The sequence below is a fragment of the Rhinatrema bivittatum genome, chromosome 19, assembly GCF_901001135.1.
Source record: "Rhinatrema bivittatum chromosome 19, aRhiBiv1.1, whole genome shotgun sequence".
NCBI classification, from domain to species: Eukaryota; Metazoa; Chordata; class Amphibia; order Gymnophiona; family Rhinatrematidae; genus Rhinatrema; species Rhinatrema bivittatum.
In genome coordinates this window covers 8,629,452-8,649,373 of record NC_042633.1, presented here as the reverse complement: position 1 = coordinate 8,649,373, position 19,922 = coordinate 8,629,452, and the positions used below count along the sequence as shown (strand labels likewise).

General features: G+C 43.6%; 1 protein-coding gene across 1 annotated transcript in view; it reads right to left on the bottom strand.

Annotated features, from left to right (window-relative positions):
• Nucleotides 1–341: 341 nt before the first annotated feature.
• The window catches only part of LOC115081120 (extracellular calcium-sensing receptor-like), a 78,698-nt gene continuing 59,117 nt past the window's right edge, over nt 342–19,922 (bottom strand). Inside the window, exon 6 of the mRNA XM_029585632.1 lies at nt 342–1,277. Within this exon, the coding sequence (XP_029441492.1) occupies nt 355–1,277 (923 nt within the window). The 3' untranslated portion in view covers nt 342–354. The remainder of the gene's footprint in view (nt 1,278–19,922) is intronic.

The following is a 19,922-nucleotide window of genomic DNA, read 5'->3' as shown; positions in this document are numbered from 1 at the left end:
TGGGTCCTAGAGGGGACACCTAAGTTCTAAGGAATATTTATTGATCGATGGTGCCTCATGTACTCTCTTTGGCCTTATTCAAATCCAGTCTAAATCCCCTCCTTTTTTATGCCACTTTTACACCTTTACAACCTGATAATTTCTCTTTCAGCTTTATTGATTTTAACCCTTTTCTTAATAAATGAAATTCCCAATGTTTCTTTTGCATTATATGTTGGTCTTGATTAGATTGTAAGCTCTATGGAGCAGGGACTATCTCTTATGTGTTTTTGCACAGCACTGTGTACATTGATTAGCACTATAGAAGTGATAAGTAGTTGCAGTACTGGTAGAAGCGATGGGGGTACAATAAAATTACTTTGCATTTTTTAGGTTCCCTGTGGTTTTCCCCATTAGGAATTCCTTGGTGTTCATCTCTGGTCTGATTAGAATGACATAACATTTGGGGAAAAATATACAACCCAACAACCCAGCACTGGAGGACAAAATTGCAAATATTTCCACAGCCACCGTGTATTTCCCTCTTGTGCTTAGGTAAGCAGGGATGAAAGAGAGCCAGACAGCAATGAATATAAGCATGCTGAAGGTGATGAACTTAGCCTCATTAAAGCTGTCGGGTAACCTTCTAGCTAAAAAAGCTACAATGAAGCTGATAGCAGCCAAAAGCCCCATGTATCCCAGCATGCACCAGAATGCAATCAATGACCCTTCGTTGCATTCAAAGATTATCTTCCCCATCTGAGATTTCATGCTTATTTGGGAAAACGGGGGAGCCACGATCAACCAAGTGACACAGATGAGGACTTGGATCAGGCTGCAGGCTAACACCAAGGTGCTGGGCAGTTGTGGTCCTACCCATGACCTTAGATTGCTGTTTGGCTTGGTGGCCTTGAAGGCTATGGTCACTATGATGGTCTTGGCCAACAAGCAGGAGATGCAGATGACAAATACAACACCAAATGCAATCTGACGCACCATGCAGACTGGGTTTGTGGGGTGGCCTATGAACACTAATGAGGAGCCGAAACACAGGATAAGGGCCAATAGCAGGAGGTAGCTCAGTTCACGATTATTCGCTTTCACAAGTGGAGTGTGGTGTTTCCAGATGAAAACTGCAAGTATAGCGGCTGGCACCAGGGTTCCTAGCACTGAGGTAACAGCCAGCGTCACGCCCAGGGGTTCTTGGTAGGACAGAAACTCAATGGACTTCTCCTGGCATCCGTCATTTCTCTTGGTGGGCCATTGGTCATCAGGGCATTTCATGCAATCTGTGGCATCTGTAGGAAAAAAGAGATTCCATGTGTGGCTTAGATCAGGGAAAATCATTACAGGAATAAAATGAGAAAGTGAACATGATTCATCTTTACAGAGGCATTATCCTTTGCCAACTACGTTTTGCCAGAACTTGTTGAGTTTTAAGTATGAGGGGGATAGTAAATTGCTAGGCTCTGATTACTTTCTACCAGGACTTTAACCCCTAACAGTGACTCACAATATGATCAAACATATCATCGGTACAGTGTGCTGCGGCAGTCAAAAAAGCAAACAGAATGTTGGGAATTATTAGAAAGGGAATGGTGAATAAAACGGAAAATGTCATAATGCCTCTGTATCGCTTCATGGTGAGACCGCACCTTGAATACTGTGTACAATTCTGGTCGCCGCATCTCAAAAAAGATATAATTGCGATGGAGAAGGTACAGAGAAGGGCTACCAAAATAAGGGGAATGGAACAACTCCCCTATGAGGAAAGACTAAAGAGGTTAGGACTTTTCAGCTTGGAGAAAAGACGACTGAGGGGGGATATGATAGAGGTGTTAAAATCATGAGAGGTCTAGAACGGGTAGATGTGAATCGGTTATTTACTCTTTTGGATAGTAGAAAGACTAGGGGGCACTCCATGAAGTTAGCATAGGGCACATTTAAAACTAATCGGAGAAAGTTCTTTTTTACTCAACGCACAATTAAACTTTGGAATTTGTTGCCAGAGGATGTGGTTAGTGCAGTTAGTATAGCTGTGTTTAAAAAAGGATTGGATAAGTTCTTGGAGGAGACGTCCATCACCTGCTATTAAGTTCACTTAGGGGCGGATTTTAAGAGCCCTGCTCGCGTAAATCAGCCCGGATTTACGCGAGCAGGGCCTTGCGCGCCGGTGCGCCTATTTTACATAGGCCTGCCGGTGCGCGCAGAGCCCCGGGACTAGCGTAAGTCCCGGGGTTTCTCGAGGGGGCGTGTCGGGGGCGTGACGGGGGCGGGGCCGATCGGCGTGGCGTTTTCGGGGCGGGACGCGGCGTTTCGGGGGTGGGCCCGGGGGTATGGTTTCGGCCCGGGGCGGTCCGGGGGTGTGGCCGCGCCCTCCTGAACCGCCCCCGGGTCGCGTCTAGGCGCACGGGGATTTACTTCTCTCTCTGGGAGGCGTAAATCCCCCGACAAAGTTAGGATGGGGTTTAGACAGGGTCGGGGGGGGGTGGATTAGGTAGAGGAAGGGAGGGGAAGGTGAGGGGAGGGTGAAAGCAAATTCCCTCCGAGGCCGCTCCGATTTCGGAGCGGCCTCGGAGGGAACGGAGGTAGGCTGCGCGGCTCGGCTCGCTACACGAAATCGGCAGCCTTGCGCGTGCCGATCCGGGATTTTAGCAGATACGCGCGGCTACGCGCGTATCTTCTAAAATCCAGCGTACTTTTGTTTGTGCCTGATGCGCCTACAAAAGTACGCGAGGGCGCCTTTTTTAAAATCTACCCCTTAGAGAATAGCCACTGCCATTAGCAATGGTTACATGGAATAGACTTAGTTTTTGGGTACCTGCCAGGTTCTTATGGCCTGGATTGGCCACTGTTGGAAACAGGATGCTGGGCTTGATGGACCCTTGGTCTTACCCAGTATGGCATTTTCTTATGTTCTTAAACACCTGATTCCAGGAGATTATGTAATGGGAGGGTATTTTTTGGATTTGAGATTAATGAACTGCTACTGTGGTGCCTGCAATGCCATCCTAAAGCTCAGGTTCTGTAGTTTAGTTGCAGAAATCAGTTACTATGCCAGGTTTAATGCAGACCTGCCTCTACAGGGTTAATGTTCAGGCTGAGAGTGAGGGAGGATGAGTATGCTTAGCCTTTAGGATCCCTGCTGACCTGTCTTGAACCAATCAGAGATGGGAGTATGCCTCAGAGCCAGTGCGGCCTGCACATTCTGCTTGTGTTTTCTTTCTCTTGTGGATTTTCTTCCAGAGTTATAAACCTGGTGCCAGAAAAGGGCTGAGTCATTAGATACAGGCAGAGTATCTAATCCTGGAGACAGGAATGTTAGTGTAGCCCCTAAGCCATTGAAGAGCTGTTAAAAACATTAACTATTGAGGCTTTTAAATGTATATTTCCTACTGAACCATTCTGTGTTTATGTACTAGGGATGTGCATTTATCCTGATTCGGCCACCCCGAAAATCGAAGCGGATTTTCCCGAAATTTCGTGAAAATTTGTTTTTCGGGGTTAGTGCGCATTAACCCCGAAATTCGGGGTGGCCAAAAAAAATTGGCCCGAACTGCGGGAAAACGAAATTTCCCGTGGCAAGCCGATAACGAAGGCAGAAAAAAAAGGTTTGGCAGAATCACATGTCTATTATGTACTGTAAGAGAAAGATTGATTTCCTCTTGAGGATTTTAGTTTAGGTTTTTACTGGGTGGGTCTGGATTTTTATGTATTTAATTAATGTAATATTTCATTTGTTATATGTTACTGAGTTTTTTTGTATTTATGTCTGTTTTGGGTTGTATTGGTATTATAATAAGTGTGGTGGGTTGTGGGTGGGTAGGTTGTGTTGGATGTATACAATTATTTAATTATTGTTGTTATGTATTGTTCATGCTTGCCTTGAACTTTATGTTTGTGTTTTTCAGATTATGATTTATGAATATATAGATTTATTTGTACGTACATTTTAATTAAAGACATTTTGTGATTTATTTGTTAGAATCCAGCCACCTTCCCAGATACCTCAGTGGCAGATGTTCACCGTGTGGCTTGGAGCTGCATTGGATGCTCTGATGCGTGTGATCCTGGGACCCGGGAAGAGATGCTTAGAACGTATGTGCACATTGGTGCGCACGATTCAGCACACGTTGCCGGGAGTTTCGGGTACTTGCCCCGATGATGTCACTGACTCAAGACTACTTAGCTTGGGGGGGGCGCTGTTGAGCTCCGAGGGAGATGGCTGCCTGAAACTTCAGTTCCCGTCAACTTCTTTTCGTTTTTGCTTATTGCGGAGCATTAAGCCACTGTTTCTGCCTACTTGTGCTACTCTCTGCCTTCCAGGATGTCTATCCCCAAGTCAGACAAGATAGAAGCAGCCTTTGCAGCTGTTTCTGGATCAAAATGTACCAAACATGATCCCCGACACCAGAAAAGCAGCCGCCGAATAAAAATGCATCAGCTTCTAATCTCATCATTACAGAGCTCCAGCAAATGAAAGAAATGCTACGACTGAACACTGAAACTACCCGTGCTATTAAAATGGAGCTGGCTGATTTATCCTTGGCGGTGGCTTCCTTGTAGCCGCACCTCAACTTCCTGGAACACCGGATCAGCCTATGTGAGGACGCCATTGCAGATTTGAAATTGACCTCCATCAAGATGGCGGCACTGCAAATTGACATCAAGGATCTCTCTAATCGCAATCGCAGATACAGCCTATGTATCCTCGGGATCCCTGAAGGCAAGGAGGGCACAAATATTCTCTCTTATCTACATACCTTTATTCTGGCATGCCTACAGATCTCATGTGGCCTGCCACTGGAGATAGAATGGGCACATTGGCTTCCGTCTCACTCCACACCTAACGCGCCATTTCCTCGTCCGGTGATCCTGAAACTACTGCACTACCAATCTTGGCTATTTTACAAGCTGCAAAATTGCGCCAGTCAATTCATTTTGAGTCATTGAAGATTTTTTAATGCTGGATTTGGCCAAAATGACGGCACAGAGTAAAATAACTTTCTTGGTGCTGTGGCCTCAACTTTGGGATGCTGGTGCTAAATATGGCCTATTGTATCCGGCCAGGATGAGGGTAACAAATAATAATTCTACCAAAGTCTATGATACGCCAGATGACCTGCATTCTTATTTGGCCTCTTTGCCTGCTTCTTCAGCCATGGTGGGTTGAATATACTGTTTTCCTTTTTTTTTTTTTTTCTCTCATCTGGATGCCTTTTTTTGTGGGGCTGGACTTCTTATTTTTCCTTCTGGATGGACTCCTTCACCTTCATCATTTTCCAACTTTGTTGACTGTGATCTACCTTCTTGGCAGCTGCCTATAACTTTCTTAATTCTCCAGTTCTATTGCCTACTAGACATTCTCCTTACAATACTTTTGCTGGTTTTTTTTCATCATACAACTGATATCTCTGCTTTCAATACCACGCTTATTGTTTTCTGGAGTTTTGGGATCGCCTACTCCTTGTCTCACAGACTCCTTCACTTATGTCCATATGTGGGATTGGCGTGGCTCTTTTTTGCTCTGCTTTTGCTGGTAGATGTTCCTCTTCCTTTACGTTTATTCACACACTTATGGACACACATGGTTTGGTGGATCTGTGTTGGCTCTTACATTCCACTGATAAGGATTTCAATTATTTTTCATTTCCACATTAATCCTACTCTTGTATTGATTATTTTTTAATTTCTAAAAGTCTTTTATATTTGGCTTATATGACAAAAACGTTTCCCATCTTGCTCTCAGATCATGCTTTGATTTCTCTCTCCCTTCACTGGAACCTTACATTATCTGATATACCTAGCTGGCGTGTTAATGCGGTTTCTTGGAGGATTCATCTTTTATTTCTCAAATATTGACCACCATTTCTGATTTTCTTGCTGTTAATGAGGTCCCTCAGACTCCCTTACCCATTGGTTGGGAAGCTTTTAAGGCCACTCGTAGGGGTATGATTATCAGTTATTCTGCGCACCTTAAACAAATCAGGTCTAGTGAATTACTTGATTTAGAATCTCAAACCAGCCTCGTGGAATCTCTGCATATATCTACCTGGAATAGCAGAGTTCTTGCTTCCTTATATAAACTCAAATATCGCTACAATAAACTTTTAAGTGCTTCTGCGGGTAAAACCATTTTCCTTCAAAACTCCTGTTACTATGCAGAAAATAACAAGTCTGGGTGACTATTGGCTACTTATTTACAGAGGCTGAAGGAACATAAGAGGATTGTTGCTCTTAAGTCCAAGTCTTGTACCTTGGTCATCAAGAGGGAAGAGATTTATGCCAATTTCAAGATTTCTATAAAGACTTGTCTTCCTCTGAATTACAGCATGATCCCACTTTAATTACTAATTTCCTCTCCAATTTGACTCATCCTACTTTATCATCTCTAGAGAGTAGAGATGTGAATCGTGTGCCCGATCATCTTCACAATCGGGTTCGGCTAGAGGGGGGAAAAAATCTGGATGTGGGTGATGTGAATCGGAATTGGTTCCGATTCACATCGTTATTTTTTTTGTAGTGAGGCCCGGCCCTTTAAAATTAACCCATTACCTTACCCCACCCTCCCGAACCCCCCCCCAAAACATTTTACGATTACCTGGTGGTCCAGTAGGGGTGTGGGGACCGATCTCCCGCTCTCGGGCCATCGGCGCTATTTTGGCTGCCACTCAAATATGGCGCCGATGGCCCGATAAAAAAAAAACCCGCCCGACCCTTTAAAAACGACCCCTTAGCTTCTCCCACCCTCCCAAGCCCCCCAAAACATACCTGGTGGTCTAGTGGTGGTCCCGGGAGCGATCTCCCGTTCTCAGGCCATCGGCTGCCACTCATAAAGATGGCGCCGATGGCCCTTTGCCCTTACCATATGACAGGGTATCCGTGCCATTGGCCGGCTCCTGTCACATGGTAGGAGCACTGGATGGCCAGTGCCATCTTTAAAGATGGCGGTGGCCATCTTTATGACGGCGGTGGCCATCTTTAAAGATGGCGCCGGCCAGTCAGTGCTCCTACCATGTGACAGGGGCCGGCCAATGGCACGGATACCCTGTCATATGGTCATAAGGGCAAAGGGCCATCGGCGCCATTTTTGAGTGGCAGCCAAAATGGCGCCGATGGACCAAGAGCGGGAGATCGGTCCCTGTGCCCCCACTGGACCACCACATACTCATAAAAAGTTGTGGGGGTGTTCGGGAGGGTGGGGGAAGGTAAGGGATTCGTTTTATAGGGTTGGGGTGGGTTTAGGGGTTTTGTTGGTGTGCCGGTTTTCCCCGCCCTTCCCCCTTTCCCGATTTACGATTTTTCACACTAAATCGGGGGAATTTCTATTGTATTGTGACTCTTAACGATTTTTGACAATTTAAAATATATCTGACGATTGTTTTAAATCGTCAAAAAACGATTCACATCCCTACTAGAGAGTGACCACCTGAATGTTCCTTTAACTGTCTCTGAAGTGAAGAAAGCTCTCTTTTCTCTACAAGTGGGTAAGGCTCTGGGTTTCAATGGCTTTTCACTCAAATTTTATAAGGCATTCTCTTCCCTCTTGGATCCTAAGTTGTATGCTTTATTTTTGTATATGGGAAACCAGGATTCAAGTTCTTCTTGCTTTAATGAAGCTAAAATTGTGGTTTTTCCTATACTGAATTGGCATCCGCTATCTCCTGATAATTATCAACTCATCTCTTTCTTAACACTGATTATAAGGCATTAGCTGAAATATTATCCTCCCATCTGGAACAGGTTCTGGATAAACTTATACACCCAACTCAATCTGGTTTTATGAAAGGTCAATTTATTACAGATAACTCCCTCTTATTTGTGGATATACTTCAAATTTATAATAATTTGTCTTCCCCTTTAGTGGCCATATCCCTCAAAGCTGAAAAAGCATTTGATCATGTGAATGGGATTTTGTGTTTGAAATCCTTTGCTGGTTTGGTTGTGGCACTTCTTTCATTTTCTATATTAACTCTCTTTATTACCTGCCTGCCACCTCTGTTTCAATTGATGGAGCGTCTTCTGACTCATTTATATTGAACAGAGGTATGAGGCAAGACTACCCATTTTCTCCCTATTTATTCAACCTTTTATTGGAACCTTTATTACTTGCTTTATGACAACACCCACATGTTTTAGACCTTACTTGTAATAACATGGAATATAAATTATCAGCTTATGCTGCTAATTTAATTTTATACGTTTCTCAACCTGAGATAGTATTACCTCATATTATTCAACATATTTCCTCCTTCTCTCTTATTTCTGGCTACCATGTTAACTAGAGCAAATCTGAGATGATGCCTTTTAATATCCATGTGACTTCTTTGGCCTCTACGTTTTCTACTTTTCAATGGGTTACTAGTGGTTTAAAGTATCTTGGTATGTATTTCTGTCCTACACTTGATCAAGCTATTGCTAAAGCTGCAACGGTATCTGAACTTACTAATCGATGATTCCCCTTACATCTTTCTTGGTGGGGCCGTTTGGATACTATCAAAATGGTCATAGTGTCTAAAATTAATTTTTTACTTCGTATGCTTCCTATTTTTTTTTTTTATAAAAGATTTTATATCGGCTTGGATAGAATGCTCCCTTTATTTTTGTGGAAGCATAAGACTCTACAGAGTGCTCTGTCCACACTTAAACTACCTAGGGATAGTGGTGCTGTAAGGTTACCCGATTTCAGAGTGTATCATTCAGCATTCATTTTACGCCAAGCTACTGCCTGATTGGCAGGTCATGTTCCCGATGTTACAAAACCGATTTGGCATGATATTGAAGTATATTTTGTACATCCTCTCCCTCTTTTTGCACTCCTGGGCTTTTGGTCAATTTTCCATCTCTGAAGTTACCCCACCATTTATGCTACTTGCTCTGTGTTTCACTATCTAGAATCCACTTTGGAGCACTTAACTACACCGTGGGGCACTTCCTCTTTGACTCTAATTTGGTGTAACTCTCATTTTTTGATTGGATTCCTTGGATTCAAGTTGGTATCTGGTCTCTAAGCCATCTAGTATCAGGGTCCAGTTGGCACTCATTCTCCCAGCCAAAGTCCATGTATGGTTTACATGCTTACCAGTTCTATCGCTACCTGCAGTTTCAGCATTGTGTTCATATGTTACTCTTGGACCTCCTCACTGACCCTCCACAGTAACTTGTTTTTTTTCGTAGATATTATTTTGTATGTTAATATACTCATCCTTTGTTTATTTCCTCTTTCTGGAGAGGCAGTTTTACCTTTCAGACTTCTGTGTTGTTTAATAACCTGTTTTTCAGTTTTTTTGCTGTAACTTGTAATTATAAATCAATAAACAGATTTGAACAACAACAACAACAAAAAGACTACTTAGCCTGCCTGGACTTAGATTCGTTGCCTCAGCAAGAAAGTCTCCTGGTTCCTGATCCTTCTGGTTTTAGTCTTATGTCTTGCTCAAGCCCTTCTGCTTGGTTCCATCTTCTCAGCCTTCAGCTTTGCTTCACTCTTTGCCTGTGGCTCTACTGAAGACTTCAGCTCCACTTCAGCCTCACCCTTGTTTCAAGGCATCAACTTTGTCGCAAGCCATAAGTCTTACCTCAAGCCATCAGTCTAGTCGTTGCTTGGTTTCATCCGTAGTCTGGTGTTTGCATAAAATTTTGGACTCAGTAATAATCTGGCCAGTGCCAAGACTCACTCACCTACTGCTGGCATTGGTCTCAGAATTCTACCTACGAGGCTGCATTACGGTAATATCGGCTCACGCATACGCAGTTCCTTCCAGTTTGCTGAAGCCATGAGCTCAGTGAACGCGTCCCTGTGACAGGCCATCACTGCCTTGATCACCAAGATGCAGAAGCAAAAAACAGAATTGATTGGTCTCCTGCACCCGTTCAAGCAACAGGCCCAGCAGCAACTCGATCAAGTAAAAGACTCATGTCCATCCTCAGTTCCACTTCTTGTGAACCCTGCACTGGCACCTATCCGGACTGGTGAGTCTTTGATTCAACTACCGCCACTGCAAGGTATGGGAGTTATCTTAAAGCATGCAGAGGATTCCTTAATGTGTGCAAGATGCAATTTGAATTACAGCTAGCTTGCTTTTTCTTTGACCATGTCAAGATCATGTATATACTCTCCCTGTTGGACAGTCCAGCTGCCTCTCCCTTGTGGGAAGAAGATGATTTGCTTCTCAGGAATTTGGACAATTTCATTCAGCAATTTCATCTGATCTTTGATTAACCTAGGTGTGTCTCGTCCGCTGCCACAGAGCTCCTTCATATTCATCAGGGCAATTGTTCTGTTGGTCACTATCTGGTACAATTCCATACCTTAGCTTCTGAACTAGGTTGGGGCCAAGGTAGCCAAACCATCATTATTTGACAGGGATTATCCAAGAGAATAAAAGATAAACTTACAGCCCAGAACCTTCCTCTATCCCTTGAAGCACTCATTGCCTTGCAAATCTTATTAATCTGAGATTCCAGGAACAGACTCGTGAAAATAAGAATTCTCAGTGACATCACTCGTGGTTTCCAGACCTCTGAATCATTCACAATCCATCCTGGAAGCACCTAAAATGGCTACCTTCGAAGAACCCATGCAGATGGGTAGTACCCAACTTTCCCTTGATGAGAAACAAAAGTGAAGATCGCAAAATATCTGTCTCTACTGTGCCGCACAAGATCATTTTGTCCATTAGTGTCTCTTGAGACCAGAAAACTCTATAAACAGAAGTCTCATCGGGAAGGCAGCCTTGCACCATCCTGCTTCCTCTCCACTACTAATGGTTCTGATGTGTATTACCTATGGAAAACACTAAAGCTTTAGTAGATTCCGGAGTTGGGTGCAACTCTATTCAAGAATCATTGCTACATCAATGTGGTTGCCCTACTACAGCTTAACCACCCTTTTGTCATTTCATCCATTAACGGAGAACCCTTACCTGGTTGTGTGATGACAGCTTCCTCACCCATCATGATTCAGATTGGGTCTCTCCAAGAAAACATTAAGTTTTATGTACTATCTAAAGCATCCAGCCCTCTTGTACTTGAACTACCCTGGCTGAATCTTCATCAACCATCTATTGATTAGAATTTCTTACAGATTAACAAATGGGGTCCATCCTGCCGAAAACATTGTATCATTTCATCTTTGTCTCTGGCCTCTTCACTTCAAACCACCTCGTCTGAAGTGCAGGTTTTGCTACTTCAATGTACATCCTTTTCCCACGTGAATTCTGAACTGTGTTGTCCTCCTGCCAAAAAACATTTGTCCATTGATTAGGACTAGTCTCAGTATTTGTCCAAGCTTTCAAATTTTCTTCAGTTAAGTCTTCTGCTTTGAATGGTTTTTCAGTCCAGTCTAGAAACCAAAGAATCTCTGGATCCTGGGACTGGACCCCCGAGCCCACAATTGGTAAAATAGTACATTCATCTCCTGAGAAGTCAAAGAGAAGAGGCTTGATAAGGGGACTTGAGGAGGGAGTACTGTTGGAATCCAGTCACCTTCCCAAATTCCTTGGTGGCAGAAGTTCACCATGCAGCAGGGAGCCACCATTGGATGCTCTGACATGTGTGATACTAAGACCCGGCAAAGAGATGCTTAGGAAGTATGTGCGCATCGGTGTGCATGATTTGGCACATGATGGTGGGAGAGTTGGGTATCCACCCTGATGATGATGTCACACACTCAAGACTACTTAGCGTGCTTGGACTTGGCTTCATTGCCTCAGCAAGAAGGTCTCCTCATTCCTTCTCCTTCTGGTTCTAGTCTTCTGTCTTGCTCAAGCCCTTCTGATTGGTTCCTTCCAAAAAAGTATTACCTGCAAATTTTTGGGATGGCGATGGGTGCCACTTTGGCCCCTACCATTGCTAATTTGTTCATGACAGAATTTGAAAAAGAGTGGCTCAATAATGTATCATTTTTGACAAAGGTTGTTTTCTACAAATGTTACATTGACGATATTTTTAACTTGTGGAGTGGAACAGGCAAAGAGTTATCTTTTGAAAGATAGATTAACACCTGTGATGAGAAAATACAGTTTGTAATAGAGATGTGAATCGTGTCCTCGATCGTCTTAATAATCGATTTCGGCTGGGAGGGGGAGGGAATCGTATTGTTGCCGTTTGGGTGTGTAAACTATCATGAAAAATCGTTAAAATCATGAGCCGGCACACTAAACCCCCCTAAAACCCACCCCGACCCTTTAAATTAAATCCCCCACCCTCTCGAACCCCCCCCCCAAATGCTTTAAATTACCTGGGGATCCGGCGGTGGTCCAGAACGGCGGCGGTCCGGAACGGCCCCCTCAATAGGATCGTGTTGTCTTCAGCCGGCGCCATTTTTCAAAATGGCCGCCGCAAAATGGCGGCGGCCATAGACCAAAACGATTCGACGGAGGAGGTCGTTCCGGACCCCCGCTGGACTTTTGGCAAGTCTTGTGGGGGTCAGGAGGCCCCCACAAGCTGGCCAAAATTTTCCTGGGAGTCCAGCGGGGTTCCGAGAGCGATTTCTTGCCGCGAATCGTTTTCGTACGGAAAATGGCGCCGGCAGGAGATCGACTGCAGGAGGTCGTTCAGCGGCGGTCCGGAACCCCCGCTGAACGACCTCCTGCAGTCGATCTCCTGCCGGCGCCATTTTCCGTACGAAAACGATTCGCGGCAAGAAATCGCTCTCGGAACCCCGCTGGACTCCCAGGAAAATTTTGGCCAGCTTGGGGGGGCCTCCTGACCCTCACAAGACTTGCCAAATGTCCAGCGGGGGTCCGGAACGACCTCCTCCGTCGAATCGTTTTGGTCTATGGCCGCCGCCATTTTGCGGCGGCCATTTTGAAAAATGGCGCCGGCTGAAGACAACACGATCCTATTGAGGGGGCCGTTCCGGACCGCCGCCGTTCTGGACCACCGCCGGATCCCCAGGTAATTTAAAGCATTTGGGGGGGGGGGTTCGGGAGGGTGGGGGATTTAATTTAAAGGGTCGGGGGTGGGTTTTAGGGGGTTTTAGTGTGCCGGTTTTCCTGCCCTCCCCCTTCCCCCGATTTACGATTTTTTAACGATAAATCGGGGGAATTGGTATTGTATCGTGGCCCTAACGATTTTTTGACTATTTAAAATATATCGGACGATATTTTAAATCGTCAAAAAACGATTCACATCCCTAGTTTGTAATGCACTATAATTTTTTGGAAATATCATTTTTGGATGTATTGTTGAAGAAAGTAGATTCAGGAGATATTATTAAAAGTGTCTTCAAGAAACCTATGTTACATTTTGAAAGTGCACATCCATTGCCATTAAAAAAACATTCTTCCCTTCTCACAGTTTTTGAGATATAAGCGAAACTGCTCAAATACCCAGATTTATATACAGGAATCAACTCCATTAATATCATTATTTCAAACAGAGAGGTTATCCCAACAAATGCATAAAAAATGCGTTTAAAAGAGCATTATATTATGATTGGGATGCCCTGTTAACCCCACAATGCAAACAAAAAGATCCAGAAGTAGTCACTTGTGTCACCAAGTATTCGCCCACATCACGCTTACGTGATGTGGAAAATTTGGAATTTAGAGTGGCTTTTTCAAGAAGCAAAAATTTAAAGGAAATTTTAAGTCCATCTACACTATGGGCCAGATTTTCAAAAGCATTTACTCGAGCAAAACTGGTTTTTGCTCGAGTAAATACACTTTACTCAAGTAAGTGGGCTTTTCAAAATTGCTACAATATATGCCATTGAATTGTCCATAGGATTTACTCAAGTAAGTGCACTTTACTCGAGTAAATAGCTTTTGAAAATTGCTACGATAGTATGTCACATTTACATGCGTAACTCCTTTGAAAATTACCCCCTATATGAAAAATCAGATCGAATAAATTCCATTGATGGGAATATTCCACTTGGTCATCACAAGTGTGGTCATTGTAAGATTTGTGACCAAACCTTGGAACTTAAAGAATTTAGTTGTTCTCAATCTCAGTACCGATACAAGTTGAATAACTTCACAACATGTCAAACGGATTTTGTTATTTACATCATAAAATGTCCCTGTAACAAAATCTATGTGGGTCAAATGAAAAGATCATTGAAATTACGAATCTGTGAGCACAAAAGCTATTTAAAGAACAGAAAGGAAACCGCTCCAATTGTTGCACATTGCATCAAAGAAAATCACAATGCAAGAGAATTGCGGTGGTTTGTGACAGATGCCATTAAACAAGATCTGAGAGGGGGTAATCGAGAAAAACGACTGTTTAGAAGAGAACAAGAATGGATTTTCAAGTTCCGTTCAGAAGAGCCCATTGGTCTTAATTCTAAGATTGAATGGAACAGTTTACTTCACTAAAGACAGACGGATCAGCGGCCAGCAATCAGATACATGGCTGGGCATGTGCGGATCTGTCAAAAGAGTCAAGACATTTAAACCTGACATCAGATTACAACCTACATTATTACGTGCTTAATGATTGGTTCTTTTTCAAGCAAGTCAGCTGTTTAAAATGTGCAGCCATGTTTCAAACATTTAAATTAAGCCCGGCAACCAAGAAAGAGGGTAGAGATAAAATTGTGAGTATTTCCGACAGCAGCAGTCATAGAAAAATATTAATGAAGGTAATAACTAAGTTTGTTTCATCTATGGTTTCAATTATAGAGTCCACCCTGATGCAGTGTTGAAGCGAAATGATGGCCATGTTCGCGGCAGCCAAATAATATATGGTGTTGGCGAAAGGTACGGTATTGACATCAGAAGAAAAAACAACTGAGAACGAGCAAAAAGATAAGTGCCTTGTTGTTAAAAGATGTCGGGATAAAATTCATATTATAGGACATATAAAGCAATGTTCTGTTAATTAAGGTTCAGAACGGTATAAGGTTTCCCATCCGGAACTAAAGTAGGGCTATAAAGTAAAATGGCTGAAGACTATTTAATTGAAGATATTAAAAGAAGATCATCAGCTGTGTGAAAGCAGAATTTAAGTGAAGATAACAAAAAGAACTTTTAATGAAAAAACAAAATTAAGGGGGCATAAAAGACCAGTGACTGAAACAATTGGCTATCAATAAGTTTCTGAGATAATCGGATCCTTTGCCAATACTGAGGTCTTCCCTCTATTATAATTTTTTTTCCTTACAGTAATTTGATTGAGTGATTAATAAAGTTTATATTTTTAACAGTAAAACTATACACTAGAGCAATAATAATGTTAGCGATTTTTGACAGCAAAGAGTCACATTCATAACTAGTTATTTGTTGGATACATGCACCTGTGCACCAAATTTTAAGTGGCTGGGCACACGCATGGGTGTGCAAATCCCGGTTACATAAGAACATAAGATACGCCATACCTGGTCAGACCAAGTGTCCATCAAGACAGTATCCTGTTTCCAAAAGTGGCCAATCCAAGTCACAATTTCCTGGCTAGTACCCAAACATTAAAAAGATCACAAGTTACTAATGCTGGTAACAAAGAGTGGCTAATCCCTATTGATAAATAGCAGTTTATGGGATTCTCTTCCAGGAAATTATCCAAACCATTTTAAACCCAGCTACACTAAATGCCTTAACCACTACTGTATACATCAGGGGATTTTAACATGGCATGCGCTGACACCATTGCCAGTTAAACCAGTTTATCCCCAGTTCACCCAATTAAAGGGTAAGTCTTCCAAGTTTAATAGTCTTCACTCTCCACAGTTAACCCCGACCATTAAAACCCCGCAGATCTGCCTATTATTCTTTATATTATAATTTACCCCTCTTCTATAGCAGAAGTAAACTTACAGGACAGGGGATCTGGGCGTGTGCCCAGCCACGTAAGTATTTATGTGAACATCTCTTATTCATGCTCCAAAACACCCATTCCCTACCCAGACCATGCCCACATGCTGCCCTTTTTGGAAAACTTTGATGCGCGCATTCCTGGAGATCCACACGGATTCAGGTGGCTTTTGAAATCCACTCGATGAACAATCCTGACTTATTAGTTTGTCCTCTAATTAATGTGTGTGCCAGGCTTTTAAAATTCACCTTTCAGACGGTTACAAAGCGGAGCCCAGGGGTGCGGCAATTGTATAACTTGCAGGTGCATACACGCGCATGCTATAAAATGCTCAGGTCGCGCACACGTCTGCTCAGTTGTAAGTGGGTGCACGCTTAGGTGCGTAAATCCCATTTCTACCATGTAAGTGAGGGTATTTCATAATGGGCGCTCATCCGCACCATTGCCAGTTCACCCAGTTAAAAGCTAAGTCCTCCAAACCCCCCTGGTTTAATAGCCTGCACTCCCCCCAGTTTCCTCAGTCCCTTTAAACCCATGAGAAATGGCTATTTTTGTTATTTGTAAGTTAAACCTCTGCCATAGCAGAAGTAAAATTACACAGCATGGGACCTGGGTGTGCAAGCAGGTGTGTAAGTATTGACATGCACATCTTTTGGATCTGCCCCGGAGCACACATGCCCCGCCCATACCACGCCCACCCCTTTTTTGAATCTCTGTGAGATGTGCGCGCAGCCCAAGTTCTGTGTGCATTTCGGAGCTTTGAAGATAATTTCAGCACGCATCGGGCTTTTCAAATTCACTTTAAATTATTTATCCTCCTAAGTGGAGGGAAGAGAATGGGCGTCACGGGGAGAGGTGAGTTAGCCAGATAAGTTATCCAGCTAACACTTGTCCCTCCATAGAGGTGTCCTAAAGCTAGCCAGATATATTCAGCTGGGTGGTAGGCTACGTTAGCCAGATAAGTTAGCTGACACCTATTGAAACTTCGGTGGGAAATAATTACACTTGAACCTAGCACTCTCGTCCATATCCCCCCGCACACTTGTGAGTCTGCATTCATCCTCTTTCATTTGCTAGCGGATTTTAAAAATGCTACACGCGCCAAAGCCGGGAGATATGTGTGTGACTTGGTCTGGCGTGCAATGCGCAGATTTAAAAAACCGCGCAAGTATGCGTGTATCTCCTGGTATGCACACAAATGAAAAAGATCAAGAAAGGGGTGGAGCATGGGCAGGCCAAGTCTTTAATATGAAGTCTGTGAGTAAGTATTTATGTGCTCGAGCACCTGCTAGGGTCTCCTATTGCGTAACTTTACTTCTGCTAGGAATGGCGTATAAGTAAGACAATAACAAAAACTTAGTGGGGTTTTAAGGGTTGGGGCTAATAGGGTAAACGTGAGGAAGTTCGCTACGGGGTTTAGGAAGTCCTCTCCTTTTCTGGGATAAATGGGGAAAGAACTGGGGAGGCAGGTAATTGCATCAGTGCATGAATGTACTAAACCCCCCCCCCCCACTTAAGTGATCGAGGCAGCATTTGTGCACACATGCGCACAACAATATAAAGTCATGTGCACATGTATGCGCATATAGTTGATTTTATAACAGGTGCACATATACACCTGTTCAAGATGGTGAGACTGACAGTGAAATGCTAAGAGAAATTAGGGAAGCTAACCAAATTGGTAGTGCAGTAATAATGAAAGACTTCAATTAACACAATATTGACTGGGTAAATGTATCATCGGTACATGCTAGAGATAAAAAGTTCCTGGATGGAATAAATGACATCTTTATGGAGCAATTGGTTGAGGAACTGACAAGAGAGGGAGCAATTTTAGATCTAATTCTCAGTGGAGCATAGGATTTGATAAGAGAGGTAACGGTGGTGGGGCCACTTGGCAATAGTGATCATAATTAGGGATGTGAATCGTTTTAGGACGATTAAAATTATCGTCCGATAATTTTAATATCGTCTTAAACCGTTATGGAACACAATACAATAGAGATTCTAACGATTTATCGTTATAAATCGTTAGAATCGTGAGCCGGCACACTAAAACCCCCTAAAACCCACCCCCGACCCTTTAAATTAAATCCCCCACCCTCCCGAACCCCCCCCCAAATGACTTAAATAACCTGCGGGTCCAGCGGCGGTCCGGAACGGCAGCGGTCCGGAACGGGCTCCTGCTCCTGAATCTTGTTGTCTTCAGCCGGCGCCATTTTCCAAAATGGCGCCGAAAATGGCGGCGGCCATAGACGAACACGATTGGACGGCGGGAGGTCCTTCCGGACCCCCGCTGGACTTTTGGCAAGTCTCGTGGGGGTCAGGAGGCCCCCCACAAGCTGGCCAAAAGTTCCTGGAGGTCCAGCGGGGGTCAGGGAGCGATTTCCCGCCGCGAATCGTTTTCGTACGGAAAATGGTGCCAGCCATACGCGTATGGCCGGCGCCATTTTCCGTACGGAAAATGGCGCCGGCAGGAGATCGACTGCAGGAGGTTGTTCAGCGAGGCGCCGGAACCCTCGCTGAACGACCTCCTGCAGTCGATCTCCTGCCGGCGCCATTTTCCGTACGAAAACGATTCGCGGCGGGAAATCACTCCCTGACCCCCGCTGGACCTCCAGGAACTTTTGGCCAGCTTGTGGGGGGCCTCCTGACCCCCACGAGACTTGCCAAAAGTCCAGCGGGGGTCCGGAAGGACCTCCTGCCGTCCAATCGTGTTCGTCTATGGCCGCCGCCATTTTTCGGCGCCATTTTGGAAAATGGCGCCGGCTGAAGACAACAAGATTCAGGAGCAGGAGCCCGTTCCGGACCGCTGCCGTTCCGGACCGCCGCTGGACCCGCAGGTTATTTAACTCATTTGGGGGGGGGTTCGGGAGGGTGGGGGATTTAATTTAAAGGGTCGGGGGTGGGTTTTAGGGGGTTTTAATGTGCCGGTTTTGCGATTTTTAGATTTTTAGATTTTTCACGATTTTTCACGATTTTTCACGATATTTTACCCCCCCAAACGGCAACAATACGATTCCCTCCCCCTCCCAGCCGAAATCGATCGTTAAGACGATCGAGGACACAATTCACATCCCTAATCATAATATGATCAAATTTGAATTACTGACTGGAAGAGGGACAGTAAACAAATCCATGGCTCTCGTGCTAAACTTTCAAAAGGGAAACTTTGATAAAATGAGAAAAATTGTTAGAAAAAACCTGAAAGGAGCAGCTCAAAGGTAAAAAGTGTACAAGAGGTGTGGTCATTGTTAAAAAATACCATCCTAGAAGCACAGTCCAGATGTATTCCACACATTAAAAAAGTTGGAAAGAAGGCAAAACGATTACCGGCATGGTTAAAAGGGGAGGTCAAAGAAGCTATTTTAGGCAAAAGATCTTCATTCAAAAATTGGAAGAAGGATTCAACTAAAGAAGACAGGATAATGCATAAGCATTGTCAAGTTAAATGTAAGACATTGATAAGACAGGCTAAGAGAAAATTTGAAAAGAAGTTGGCCGTAGAGACAAAAACTCACAGTAAAAACTTTTTAAAATATATCCAAAGCAGAAAGTCTGTGAGGGAGTCAGTTGGGTCGTTAGATGATCAAGGGGTTAAAGGGGCACTTAGAGAAGATAAGGCTATCGCGGAAAGATTAAATTATTTCTTTGCTTCAGTGTTTACTGAAGAGGATGTTGAGGAGGTACCCCTACTGGAGAAGGTTTTCAAGGGTAATGATTCAGATGGACTGAACCAAATCACTGTAAACCTAGAAGATGTGGTTGGCCTGATTGACAAACTGAAGAGTAGTAAATCACCTGGACCAGATGGTATACACCCCAGAGTTCTGAAGGAACTAAGAACTCATCAACACAAACTCCTATGTAATATCTGGATCCAAATAAGAATCCACCTATCACAAACTTACACTCATTATTACCTTTTGAGTTTTTATCATATCATCACCATGCACTACTGTGTCATATTTATTCTCTTGGTTATTTATATTACCGCTCATATTTATGTACCGTCACATTCATTCAAATAGGCTTATTTATTTACTCTGCTATACTATTACTTTAATTGTATGAAATGTAAATATTGCATTGTTTAACCTCTCCCCTCTTCCAGTTCCAAGTTAATTTTCCCTGTTTTATTGTAACTTTCTCACACCTTTTAATTGATTCTCTGTATTTAA